Below are 12785 nucleotides of genomic sequence, written 5' to 3'. Positions count from 1 at the left end.
AAGAACAACAGACAACGTTTTGTCCACCCTCCACTGCCAAGCGTGCGCTGGATCGCTGGACACCAGAACTGTTGGTTCGTTGTGGCGATCCAAGTGATGTGCTGCGCGGGAAGTATCCCTACTGAAGGAGTACGGTGACAGAGAGGAGTATGAACGGATTGAACAGTTTTGAGCTGGGAGAAGAAGCAGCGGAAGAGGCGGGCGAAGATGAAAGTTGAAGTCAATGTGTGCTTCATCGTTGAGCGCCGCTAAGGTTGGACGGCAGACAACGAGAGACCCAAGGTATCTCCGGCCGCTATGGGGAGGTGACATGGACCGATTTTGGGCTAGGAACAGGCCCAAAGCTCCAGTTTCCCCCGGGAATCGATCAGATCCTGAAAAGTGGGAAGAACGAGCTACAGTTCAGAGAGGGTAGGCGAAGAGGTCGCAGAAGACGTCGGGCTGCGTGAGGAGGAGAGTGACTGTGAATTTTCGCAGATCAACCAGTCGGTGGACGAAATCGACTCGGCGGCCTCAGCGCAAACATCGTCATACCTGGAAACACAACTTCTCCGACGAGCAAGCAAGCAGCCAGCGCAACAAGTTTGTCTTGTTATCGAGTTCCCCAATCAAGACTGCAAACCAACGATCACACTCGGTCCTCACCAAGGACGAAAAGAAGTTGGTGCAGCGCAAGCTGGCCCCAAGACTCCTCGGCCAAGCCACTCGATCAAACATGGAATGGACTTGGATGGCTGCCCATGGAAGTTTGCGCAACATACTCTTCTGGAAACGTTCCGTAACTGCAAGAAGGTTGATTCAAGGAGGAATAGGTCAAGATGCGACGAGATTATCTTGAGGAGCGCGAAGAGGAGCGCGACGGCTTTGGGCGATATAAGAACGAGTTGCTGAAGCAAGGTCAGCTGTAAATATCATCCAAGCAAGGGCCTGCGCAGTGCTCTGGCCCGCCAATTCTCCAAAGAGACCATCAGCCACAACAGCAAAAGACACAGTTAAAACCGGAGAATCACAACCTAAGTAGAAATGCAATGGACTTGATAAATATCGTGACTCACTGCCACTTGGCTCCGTGACCCTACAGTGATATGACTTCCACAACTCTCCAGCCAACACCAGATTTGACCCCTGAATTCATCACCACTTCTGACCTTTACTCTGGTCGTCCTCGCTCCAGTAAAAATCTCAAATATTGTCGCATGAAGCTCGCCTCCCCGACCTTATCCATCATAGAGGCCTCGTACATGTAGCGATTCACGACCACTGATGGCAGGGAATCATAAACTGCCGATACTTGGTCAGTTACAGACGTTACTGAAATATGAAACTCCTTACGATAGGTGAGCTTATCCTCCATACCGCCCTGTAAAGCGTTCAATGCGTCCTCAATCAATCCAGGCTTTCCATCGGTCAAGACCATCAACCGGCACTGCCTCAGATACAGCCAGAATCTGCGGCACGGCAGATTCATATACTCTTCCACCAGCAAGGTCCGGTTCCGTCTTCTGATGGCCTCGTCGACTCCCTGGCTCCAAGAATCAATCTTGATGCGCAACTTGAGCATGAGGCTAGACTGGTGCAGGTCGTAGAATAACGTCGTCCACGACCCGCCTATGGTTCCGTGTCAGTATCAAGCCCCTGGAAGACTGGGGAGAGAATGTGTTACCTAACTCTTCGTACGGCTTCATTTTTTCCTGGAAAGGACCCTTGAAGAGCTCTGGATGCTGTCCCATACGCTCCATGCGTCGATGGAACTCGATCTCCCGAAGTCGGTAACTCTCGATGTCCCGTACCTGTGGGGTCGGTTGCGGGTCATATACAAGCTCCTTACCCCATCCCCTCGACTTCATAAAAGCCTCCAAGTTCTTGAGATACTTGAGATGAACATGCTCGTACTCACCTAGGACAATCTTGCCGGTGGTGCAAGGTTCAGTCAGCCACCAGTCCAACGTCTTGAGAAAGGCATCCTGCGATCCAAACGCGATGCTAGAGCACATGTAGCAGTTGTCTAGGAAAATGCCATTGATCTTTCGGACGTGTACAGTCTCGATCGGGAAGAACTTGAAGCAGAAGCGGTCGTCCTTGCTCTGCCTCGGGCTGTGACCGGGCTTGAGTACCGAGACCCTGTTGATAATCTCGCTGTAGCTGTTTGTCGCTTTTTTGACAGGCAGATCGCGCAGCATGGAATTTACGTCAGCTCCGTAGATGTTGTCGAAGCACTGCCTTCGCATATCATCGCGCTGTTCCCGTACGCTCGGTATTTTGTCCTCCTCGGGCACTGGGAGCGCATGCGAGCGCAGCACCAACATCAGGCGTGGAGAGATGGGCGCAAACTCATGGAAGGCGGCGTGAAAGGAACCAGTCCGCTCGCCCGTTTCTTCATCCTCAATAAAGGTGCTGGGGCCCTCGAAGACGTTGTAGCTGTTGTCCGAGAGTATGAACTCTTCATCTGGGTTGGCGGGGGTGCAGATGGCCATGTAGCTGCACTGGACATGCGCCATGAACCACATCGCATCATTGTGAAACATGCGCTTCTTGATTTCACCTGCCCACTTCATCTCTTCGTCCATCTCAAGCGTCATGATGGTCTCGAGATTGTGGAACCAGACGTCCAGAGGGCTCTCGAACCCATGCTTCTCCATGTAGTCTTGAAGTAGCTCCTTGTCGTTGGAATTGTAGCTCTCTGGATCCCCATGATAAAACCTTCGACGGAAGCCTGAGCCGCGGTACTTGAGTAAGAAGAGAAACTTGCGCAGAAGATTTCGTTCGGTCCGCGACAGCCATATATCTGGCTGCCCCTTTCCATAGGCCATAGTGATCCTGCGAAAGATCTTGCTAGCATCAAACTCCGTCTTTCCAAGCATCTCCTCGATGCGACGATGCTTCTTGACTGGTGACGTCGTCATGTCCTCGTACATGTCCAGCTGCCCAAACACGCGGGCCACTGGCGTCTCCTCCAGTGTGTAGGGCTCGGACGTCAGGCAGAGGTTGTTGACGACGGGATCGCCTGGGTACTTGCCCTTCTCGTGCTTGTGTTTCTTGCATTTCTTTGAAGGGCCTTTGGCTTGTGGGCAAACAAAGTGATGTGAGTAGTTCCTGAGAAGAAACTGGGGAATGAAATGCTGGTATTCTTTGTTGGCGGACGACATGCTGCAACTATAAGCAATTCAACTCATGCAGATGATGAAAGGTCCAAGTTCTGAGACCCAGAGAAACATTTCGAAGGGGTAGACGTTCATCTTTCACCATCCTGGACAAATTTGCAGCAGAAACAACTGATCAGGCTTGGGAGGCCGACCACCAGTGGCATTGAGCCAACTCATGAGCCCATATGCAGAGGGCTTCTGGATGTGCCAATCACAACCTGGGTTGGAGAATGCTGCAGCTCTCCTCTCGGAAATGGCCCCCAAGTCTTTCGTTGCCGGCCTCTTTGCGAATGGATAAATGCCATGGCCTGTCGCACGAACTATTCACGGCTTTTCTTCTTCTTCATCAAACAATAATCACAACCTTCCAACACCCACATTCCTTTATTTCCTTTGTCTTTCATTCTTGTATTATTCTTCAATTCTTGTCCTACTCTATTCTTCTTCACTCTTTACATAATTAATCGAGAGCCTGATCCCGCTCGCACCCCGTCTGCGAGCGGGATCAGGCCCTACCCACCACCTCTCACCCCTAACACCACCGGAGGCAGCTCCAGCCTTCGACATCATCCCCGCGATCTCATTCGTGCATGATGATGATAGGGTGAGAGGTGGGAGCCTCACGATTGAGAGTGCGAGTTCGAAGGCTGGGGCTGTCTCCGGTGGTGTTAGCAACTTATAACAATAACCATAAAGCATACACCACCGAAACCCCTCGCTCTGCCGCTGGCGGCACGAGTTTGGGCATTGTTTTGAGAGTTTACAATTCCAGAGCCACCGTAAGTCTCCGAATGAAGATGGCCGGTGTTTGTCTAATACAGGTTTGTAAACAGGCCGTCGAGTGTCGAGCTACTACAGGGCATTTGTCGACTGGTGACTTCGCCCATATTCTTTGTTTTCTACTCGGTTGTTGCACAAAATCATCAGCGACAGGTGCCTGGTAGAAAATCGACAATATGAACCAGGCCACCAGCCGGCAAGTGCCCTGCGGTACAAGATCAGCCAGCCGTGAGCAAAGATGAGCAACCATGGATTGTTTGACGCTGGTTCCCTGCGTCTCTGGTATATCACAATTCCCCCTACCTTCAAAGTTGATGTTATATCTAACTCTGGATGACAGCCAGATTGATGGACCCGGATAGCGTCAATAAAAGGTGTCCTGTTGTGATTCCCCCAACCAGCGGATAGCAGCATCAATTGAATCAACAAAGCTACAAACTCACAATTCACAAACACTAAAAACATCGACGAGGCTTCTCGTCCTCAACGCAAACACAGGATGGACGACCCCGAAGTGGACTACGAGTCGCTTTTCAACGACGCACTCGACGAACTTGAGTTTGCACTCATGGCAGACGGTCTACCCCTAAACAGCAATGTGAATGACGCAGAGTTTGCCGACACACAGCGGGGAATGCAGATTCCTGAAGAAACCGACTGTTTGAACTTCCCTGATATACACCCGCAGTTGTTCAACGTTACCATCCCGCTCCCGATCCCGGAGCCGGATTACATCGACAATTCACTACACCCGACCTGGCATCAGATAGACATGATGCCCACACTAACCGAAGACTCACCAAGTGCTACGCTGAATTCTTCGAGCGTCTCCGAACAGTCGCTTGGCTTCTCCCCAGCGTACAGCACTTCGCCACTTTCCACAAACTACAGCCCGCGGGAGCAATTGCTCCCGCCGAGCCTTGGTCCGACACCAACACCTACCCACGATTCTTCCCCCAAGAAGAAGCGCCAACAAAGACGTCAGGCCAAGGCAGAACGAGGCAACCGCCCTTGTGATAAAAGGTAGGACGCCTCGGCGCGTCCTGGGGCTTTGCTAACAACCCACACAGGAGGGCAGACCGCAAGAACAATAAGAAAGTTCAGTGTGTCTTCTGTCCCAAAAAGGTCCAAGATGACCGAGACTTGAAAAGACACTACAGGGCGAAGCATCGTGAAGAGGCCGCCGAGATGGGGATTGATATGAGAAGGTTTCCTTGCAAGTATTGTTCAGGGGATTTTGCCAGAGACGATCATTTGAAGCGACATATGGGGACCCAGCATGGGATTGAATGATTTTCAGGGACATTAAACTCCCGTTCTATCTTTACCTATTGATTTGTTTCTTTCCTTTGTATCTAGGTAATAAAGTGTGTTTATAATGATGCCCGTGAGACTCGATTGAGGATTGAGAGCAAGCAGCGTCTTCAGAGGGGGTCGAGGCAGACACAAAAGTAAGAATAAGGCATCCAGAGATTCAAAGTAAACAAGATCTCTTTAACAACAAAAAGAACAAGAAAGGGGCCACGAGAACATGACAATCAAGTGCCCGTTAGGTCTCTGGCCGAGACGCACAATGTGCAAAAAGAAACTCCGGTACAGGGAATCGAACCCTGGGCTCCGCGGTACTAATCCCTCAGGTTATGAGAGCGCGAAATGTTAGCCACTACACCATACCGGATAGTGTGCTTGTCGCTGAGAACATACCCCCGACCTGGTACTATGATAGTAGGGGGCTCAACTTGAACACAGATCAGGGTCTCCTCACGATGTGCAGAGTCGTTTACATTGCCAATTCCTTACATTGTCTGCCTTTCACACAATATTTTTTTTAAACTTGTTTTTCTTTTTATTCACATGTGGTCCCTATACTACAGCGTTTGATATCCCGTTGTTGTTAGTGACAGTACCCAAGTTACCCGGCAACGCAAGGTGCATAACAAGTCACTCCTCTCCTCTGCTTCACACAACAACGGAACTCTGCTATAGCTCATGTCTACGTGAACTATTAGGCCAGTATTCTTGGTAATTTGTTTAGTTCTAACCTTTACTCTCTATTTACACTCGAGCCCTAATTTCGCACACTTTGGATGTGACTATTGAGGGGAAGTGAACTCGATCAAGCACCACGAACACCTCACTAGCTCCTAATCGCAGATCACAACCTCACGCACCGTTGCCCAGGAATGAGAGCCTAAACATCACTCACACTGCTGTCATCGCTCAGAGGTATGCGCCTTTCTTTATTCCTACTACTTTCCCCCGCTCACCAAACTCCAGGCTCCAGACAGGCAGCTCAGAGTTCACCGTTAAGCCTCAACCGCTCGACTACGCAACACCTGCTCGCCCCTCGACTATGTCTTCAACCGAAGAGACCACCGATCCGCCTGAAGGTTACTTTGTAGCCGAATGCCCGAACCTTGCAGAAGTCAACACCCTTTGCTGCCCCTACGTCGGCTGCGACGGCTTCGTGTTTCACTCCGCCGAAGAATGCTAGAAGCATCAGAAGAGATGGCACGAAGGCCAATATGCCTGCGGTCAGTGCAGGGCCGTCTTTGCGTCCGCTCCTCCTCTCGAAAGACACGGTCGTGACAGTGGGCATTTAATCGAGTGGTTCTGCGATGATGAGGAGTGCGAGATGGCTGGGGAACCTTTCGAGACCTACAGGATTTACCTTGAGCACTTTCGTCTGTCGCCAGCTCACCAGAGCGATGCTGAATCTGAAGAAATTCTCGATGCCCTGGGAAACACGGATGTTGTCATGCCGAGCCAAGACCAACAGGACAACAACTCGCCTTCTCAGCTCGTCACCTCCGACATCTTTGCCTGCTGCGAGCCCTGCTGTCAGCGGTATGGCTTCAACTTCCGATGCAGATCCGAATACACTCGACACACCGATGTGCCCTACCACATTTCAGCCGCTAAGCTCAACCAGGCCCTCGTCGAGAACATGCAGCCTGGCCCAGCCCTGACCGCTGAGCAAGAAGCCATACGAAACCTAAGATGCAACGCCCCTGGCTGCCTCTCGTTTGGATGCACATTCTCAGGCTTTCAAACCTTCTTTGGCCACATAACTGGGACGGAGCACCGCCAGGCTTGGACAGTGGTCTCCGGAGCCTGTTTCCTTGACGAGCATGAAAGCCCAACGCTGCCTGGGATAGTTTTTGATGCAGGAGGAGCGAGTGGGAGATGCGCGAACGAGAATTGCCCAAAGTACGGGATGTTTTTCAACGCTTTCTGGAAGCTGAAGCAGCATGCTCGCTCCTTCGCACACGCCACCAGCGAAGAGGACATGGCCTCCAACGATGAATCCTCTCAAGAAATATGGGTGAGCTCCGGGTTGGAGGGCATGGAAATCACCGAGGACAAGACATTTTGGAGATGCGCCAAGAGAGGCTGTAAAAAATTCGGCAATGTCTACATTCAACATGGCAACGCCAAAACGCACTCCACCTTGATTTCGCACACTACCGCCGACGAGTTCCTGGAAGAAGTGTGGGTGAGCTCCGGGTTTGAGGGCATGGAAGTCAAAGGCATGGCTCTATGGAAGTGCGTCAAAAGAGGCTGTAGAAGATTCGGCCACACCATGACTCCAATCAACAACGCCAGGACACACGCCAACTCGGTCTCGCATACTACGGCCGACCCAGATGTACCGATGTCACCCGGAACCCCTGCGACTCCATTCGCAACACCCAAGAGCGCACCTGCAACAACCCTCTTGACTCCGATGAACCTCGATACCCCAGTTCCTGACACTCCCTCGAGCCCTTCCGCTGGTCGAGGACCAAGCGCGGCCATGGCTTTGGTAACTCCAACAAAGACTCCTACCTCGCTTCGAATTCCACCCTCCCGAACCATGATCAAGCTCCGTAGAGGCCCCAACACATCATCCCAGGTCAAGAGACGTCAGGACGAGCTTGAGCGTCGCAACCGGGAACTCGAAGATCGGGTCAAGCGGCTGGAGGAGCAACTCACCCGAGTCCTCGGCGCTAGTAGCACACAGGAGGCGGCAGATAGAGATGTTCACGAGCAAGGGAACGATGATGAGGGAGGTAACAAGGAAGTTGATCATCTGTATCAATTTGTGCGTTCTGCTTTTCGACCTACCTAAGGACGGAGAGAAGATACCGAGAGAGATCTGGACGATTGTGCGTTGAAGATGAGGGAATGTGAGAGTCAATGGAAACTGTGGGATTTGAACTTGGAACAATGAAAGGGGGGACACATTTGCTTTTCATGATAGCTGTCTAAGTACCAGGTATAGAAATTGTAACTATTTATTTGTGTAAAGCGTGGTGGCCCAAAGTTCAATGAAGCAATTCAGAACTGAGATTCCAATGCTATGGAAATGCTGAGTCGGGGGCGCCTTGCATGGGTCACTTTACAGTCAATATTACAAATACTGGGAATGACTTGGGGCCATGAATCGAAGAGGCCATTTCCCCCTTTGTCTGCCGACCAGTTCATTAACGAGCCTCTTGTCACTCCAAACACATGGCCTGCCGTTCCTGCACGGCCCCAAGGCTCGCATCAAGATTGGGCTGGGATGATATGCCGAATTTTTCCACGTGGGTGCCATGAGCTTGTTTAAACGGCCGTGCAAACGCATCTATACTTACCTCTTTCGTCCCTACCGTCCCGCCGCCAGTGTCGACTCCATCCAGATACCGATAAGAACAGTTCAACACTGCGCGTCGATGCCCTCACGACTGAGGGATCTGTTTGTCAAATGGAATTCTACCTCAAATCCGTTTCCTCCAATCCCAAATGGCTGTGTCATTTGGGGATATTTGAACTGCCTCCCGACCTGGGGTGTCGAGACCGAAAAAGGAGATGGCCGCAAACACCGTTTCCCTCGAGAGATGCCCTCGAGGCATTGACTCCATTCCCAACTTGGAAAGGGAATCATAGAGGCATTCCCTTTCGTTTGACGTAGCAATGGTTCTCTATTATCCCCCTCTCCTTGAAAGTAAACGGCATCCCCAAACGACGGAGAGTGAAATACACTAAGAAGGGATGAATGGCATCAATGAAGATGGAATCATATAAATACTTTCTCCAACTTGAAGTCTTCGTGATCACTTCTTCTTTCCTCTTCACCCTTTCCTAAACTCGAGATCCCACAAATCTTCTCGAGCACTCTCCTTCACCATCTCGGTACAACACTCCTTCAACTACCAAACCCATACGAACCTACGAATTTCGATTCATCATGCCCGGTTTGCTCGGAACTCCCACTCTCGCGAAGATGACTGTCGACGTCGTTGGGCGTCTTTGGCGACGTCTGAAGAAGTCGAAGAAGCAGGGTCCCGAGCAGGGTCCTGAGCAGGGTCCTGAGCAGGATCTGCACGCTTTCTACTCGGACAGCTCCGATTCCATTGAATACTCGGACAGTAACCCAGACACTCTTGAGTGCTTCGAGACCATCCAGGGATGGGTCAATGGTACTTCTGACACCTGTAAGCACCAGCAATCATCAAGTTGGAGGACACTGAGCTGACAGTTGCAACAGATGACTTCTTTGGTGCTTGGCGCCACCCCTCGGAGCCCTCCTCCGTCGGTAAGTATGAGCGATTGTCGAAACAGCACGAGACAACTGACAACCAGCAAGTTTCTTTCGATGGCGAGGTCGATCTCTTCTGCGGCGTTAGCGTCCGTAAGTATTCAGTCTCACCAATGTTGAATGATCGTCATGCTAACAGTTGACACAGGCGGCGATCTCGTCGAGCCTGTCGAGGCCGTCGAGCCCACCGTGCCCACCGTGCCCGTCAAGCCCGCCAAGCGCGGCATCAAGGACGTTTTCAAGAACGTCAAGGCTGCCTTTAAGCAGCGCAACACTTCCGGTTAGACAAGACACAAGAACAACGTGTGACGGGGGTAGAGGAATTTAGACACATGATTGAGAAGGTTCATCGGGTTTCATTGCTTTGGCTGGGGATTCTATCATTGGTTTTCCCCCAAAGATGGCATTGTGCGCCTGACACAGGGTCGTTGGTGTCTCTCCCACCATCTTTTTCTTCATGTCCTAGTCCATGTCCGTCCAAGTCCTTTAGTGGCTCGGCGTCGCCTGTTTATACGTTGGTCGTCATGTCGATTTCGTTGAGAGGAATCATCTGAAAAAGGGAGAGTGGTATCAAGGATCGAGGATAGAGTCGCAGTCGCGGAATAAACATCTCTGTCGTAACTTGTTCGCTCGTCGTGACATGGCACTCGTTCACTGGATATCTCCCATGACAACCTCTTCGGCCTTGTCTCCTCCCTCATTTTCCACAGGCGCATCTACAAAACTCAAGTCAGTCATCCACACCATGCACACATGCCCGACACAAACTCACCCTTCATCTCAGCCTCTCCCTCGGCCTCCATCTTCCTCTTCAAAGCATACCCCATCTTCTTCTCCATCTTGCGCGCCCTCTTGGCGCTGACCTTGGCCCTAGGTCCGCTCGTAGGGAGAAGTCCAGCCCTCGCGCCTCGTGTCGCATCCGCCTTCGCGATCTTGTCCTTGGGCGCCAGGGAACGCTTGCGCCGCTCCTTCTTGGCCTTGGAGGCGCGCGCGGCCAGGCGGTTCTTGGAGGGGCCGTTGGGGTTCTTGACGGACGGCATTGCGGTTGGTCTTGACGGAGGTCAATGTCTGAAGAGTTGGGATGGATGTGGCGATGGAGATTCTGCGATAAAGTTCGTTTTTCGGTCAAGAATCTCGGTGAGTTTTCGGTGAAGAACGCGCCAAGGCCCCGCCAAGCGGGCATCTCGATGTTCCAGAACCCACATCGGTGGGGCCACTGTCGAGGATGAGAATGACACAGACAAAAGTCATAAGTGTTCAATATTCAAAGCCCATTCAATATTACGCCTAATATGTAGATCTAGATGACATCTATTTTACACAAACTCCTTTCCCGTATCGTTTTTATCATCAGATTTCCAAAACGTAGCGTTGTCGCATCATCATTTACACCCATCCCAGCGAGGTGGCGTCAAGGTAGAGGGGTGTAAGCCAATGTATAAGAACCCTTGCCTTGACGTATCCTGAGTCTTTCAAGCCTCTTCTCGAGTCTTCTTAGGTCCTTCGTTCTTATTGAACACGGGTTTGGTGATTTCTGCCCATGGTGCTTCCACTGTCCTCACTGTTGGGACCGAGCATTCGTCGACTGGGATCGTCTTCGTCGTCGCTCATGAGTCCATCCAGTTCGAACTCCTCAGCAGCTCGGATCTGCCCATCCTCGACAGCTCGACCGTTCGCGTGTGTGTGGCTGGTACCGAAATCCTTGGTGTTCAGCGGAGGGTGCGCAAGCCGGTCCCAGAGGTGAATGAGCATGTTGACAAACAGGAACATCAGCGAGGCGAGCGAAAAGGTGATGAGGATGTATGAAACATGGTCCATGCTGGAACCGGCGACGAGATTCATCTGCTCCTCGGTGGCGCCCATGAAAAGGAAGCCAGCAGCATACATGAGCTAGGTATGTTAGTAGATGCGCTTGGTCTTGGATATTGTTGACTTACAAAAACGGGGATAAACTGGAAGCTGTTGGCAGATCGACCATCCTCCGAGATAGAGTGCGCATCCTTGAGAACAAAAGCGATCTCAATTATTCGAGTGAATCCGACGCCCATGAGGGTATATCCAAACATGGTGTGCGTCGCAGCACTGACCATCAGATCCTGCGGGTGGGCAGACATGGCCCAGCCAGTAATGAGGATCACGAATCCTGGGATGAAGTTGCGCTTGGGGCGTCCATCACGATCCTTGCTCAGCCAAACACCAGCCAGACCGGCGCACCACCAGATGACTCCCATAGTCGTATGCTGCCAGTCATTCTTGACCCAAGGGCCACCCCAGCGGTGCTCAGTAAACGTATTGACGCAGCCCCATGCAGCTATCACGGCACTGTCGTAAAACTCCTGCGAGCGTCCGCGGCTTCGAATCCATAGTTGACCGACGAGAAGGAGAATGGTAAGGACAATTCCGTATGCAATAAAAGCACCTCCCATGATGAAGTGGGCTGCGCATTGGCCGGTGTGTGAGTCCTGGCAGAAACCCAGAGCTGTGATACCGCCAAAGATCATCTGCGTCCAGGCCAGAATAGGCATTGCCTTGCCAATGATGCCATGGCACGGGCGGACAATCCTTCGGATCTTGCCGTTGATGCCTTTCTCCCAATGAAGCTTGAGATAGACCCCGATGAAGACCTGCGCGGCGAGGAGCAGCTGGAGGATGTGTGCGAACTTTCCGTGGACGTGATTAGGGATGAATTGGCGGCCCTTGTGCGCGTGGCCGAGGAAGAAGCCAAGGATGGCGAGGACGGTGCCAACGGCTTGGGTCGGGACATGCCATCGGTTTTTGGTCATCTAGAAGAAGTCAGCTTATTGTCATGTGTTGACGTGTGGTCACCTACGCCTAGAACCATGCCAATTGGGAATATGACGCCGTAAGCCAGCATCTGTATGAAGATGTGAATCCATAACACAGTATCCTGCTATCAGTTAGACTCAATCGCAAGCATTCATACTGCAAGGAGCATACCAAAGGTTCTACAGACACTGTCTGGCCTTCGGGGATTTTGCTTGTATCGTGCTCATGAGCTTGGGCGACAGCTCCAAAGAAAGCAATGACCAGCCCCAAGGACGAGGAAGCCGTCATGGCTTTCGCCTTATAGCTAACAGCCATGATGGCGTCTGGTTTCTGGGTTGCGTTCTTAGCTTCGCGATGTCTCTCCCAAGAAATTCGAACGTTGGCGACGCCGTTTCCGCCGTTTCCGTCGCAGCAACCGGCGGTGGGGGATCGTCACTGCGAAAAGAAGCGGCTATGACGGCACGAGGTGGGCGATATCGACAACAGAGACGGATGCACGATAAGCGAGCAGC

At 51.7% G+C, this 12785-nt stretch overlaps 5 protein-coding genes across 5 annotated transcripts; 2 read left to right on the top strand and 3 right to left on the bottom strand.

Annotated features, from left to right (window-relative positions):
* Nucleotides 1-1150: 1150 nt before the first annotated feature.
* On the bottom strand, nucleotides 1151-3146 carry NCS54_01250800 (Hypothetical protein; the record flags this gene model as incomplete). The annotated part of the gene is made up of 3 exons (XM_053157740.1): nucleotides 1151-1281; nucleotides 1333-1608; nucleotides 1664-3146. The coding sequence occupies 3 exons, from the start codon at nucleotides 3144-3146 to the stop codon at nucleotides 1151-1153; spliced, it is 1890 nt and encodes a 629-aa protein (XP_053013715.1).
* Nucleotides 3147-4422: 1276 nt separating this feature from the next.
* On the top strand, nucleotides 4423-8034 carry NCS54_01250700 (C2H2-type domain-containing protein; the record flags this gene model as incomplete). The annotated part of the gene is made up of 5 exons (XM_053157739.1): nucleotides 4423-4946; nucleotides 4994-5026; nucleotides 6105-6149; nucleotides 6201-6372; nucleotides 6427-8034. 5 exons carry the CDS (start codon nucleotides 4423-4425, stop codon nucleotides 8032-8034), a joined length of 2382 nt encoding a protein of 793 aa, XP_053013714.1.
* A 1101-nt stretch (nucleotides 8035-9135) lies between these two features.
* Nucleotides 9136-9771, top strand: NCS54_01250600 (Hypothetical protein; the record flags this gene model as incomplete). Its single annotated transcript, XM_053157738.1, has 3 exons — nucleotides 9136-9382; nucleotides 9436-9579; nucleotides 9635-9771. The coding sequence occupies 3 exons, from the start codon at nucleotides 9136-9138 to the stop codon at nucleotides 9769-9771; spliced, it is 528 nt and encodes a 175-aa protein (XP_053013713.1).
* Nucleotides 9772-10137: 366 nt separating this feature from the next.
* Nucleotides 10138-10526, bottom strand: NCS54_01250500 (Hypothetical protein; the record flags this gene model as incomplete). The annotated part of the gene is made up of 2 exons (XM_053157737.1): nucleotides 10138-10202; nucleotides 10259-10526. The coding sequence occupies 2 exons, from the start codon at nucleotides 10524-10526 to the stop codon at nucleotides 10138-10140; spliced, it is 333 nt and encodes a 110-aa protein (XP_053013712.1).
* A 469-nt stretch (nucleotides 10527-10995) lies between these two features.
* Nucleotides 10996-12588, bottom strand: NCS54_01250400 (Hypothetical protein; the record flags this gene model as incomplete). The annotated part of the gene is made up of 4 exons (XM_053157736.1): nucleotides 10996-11376; nucleotides 11424-12269; nucleotides 12317-12394; nucleotides 12445-12588. The coding sequence occupies 4 exons, from the start codon at nucleotides 12586-12588 to the stop codon at nucleotides 10996-10998; spliced, it is 1449 nt and encodes a 482-aa protein (XP_053013711.1).
* Between the last annotated feature and the right edge of the window lie 197 nt (nucleotides 12589-12785).

This window comes from Fusarium falciforme, chromosome 10 (assembly GCF_026873545.1).
Source record: "Fusarium falciforme chromosome 10, complete sequence".
NCBI classification, from domain to species: domain Eukaryota; kingdom Fungi; phylum Ascomycota; class Sordariomycetes; order Hypocreales; family Nectriaceae; genus Fusarium; species Fusarium falciforme.
The sequence above is the reverse complement of the archived record's forward strand: the minus strand, read 5'-3'. Positions and strand labels throughout refer to the sequence as shown.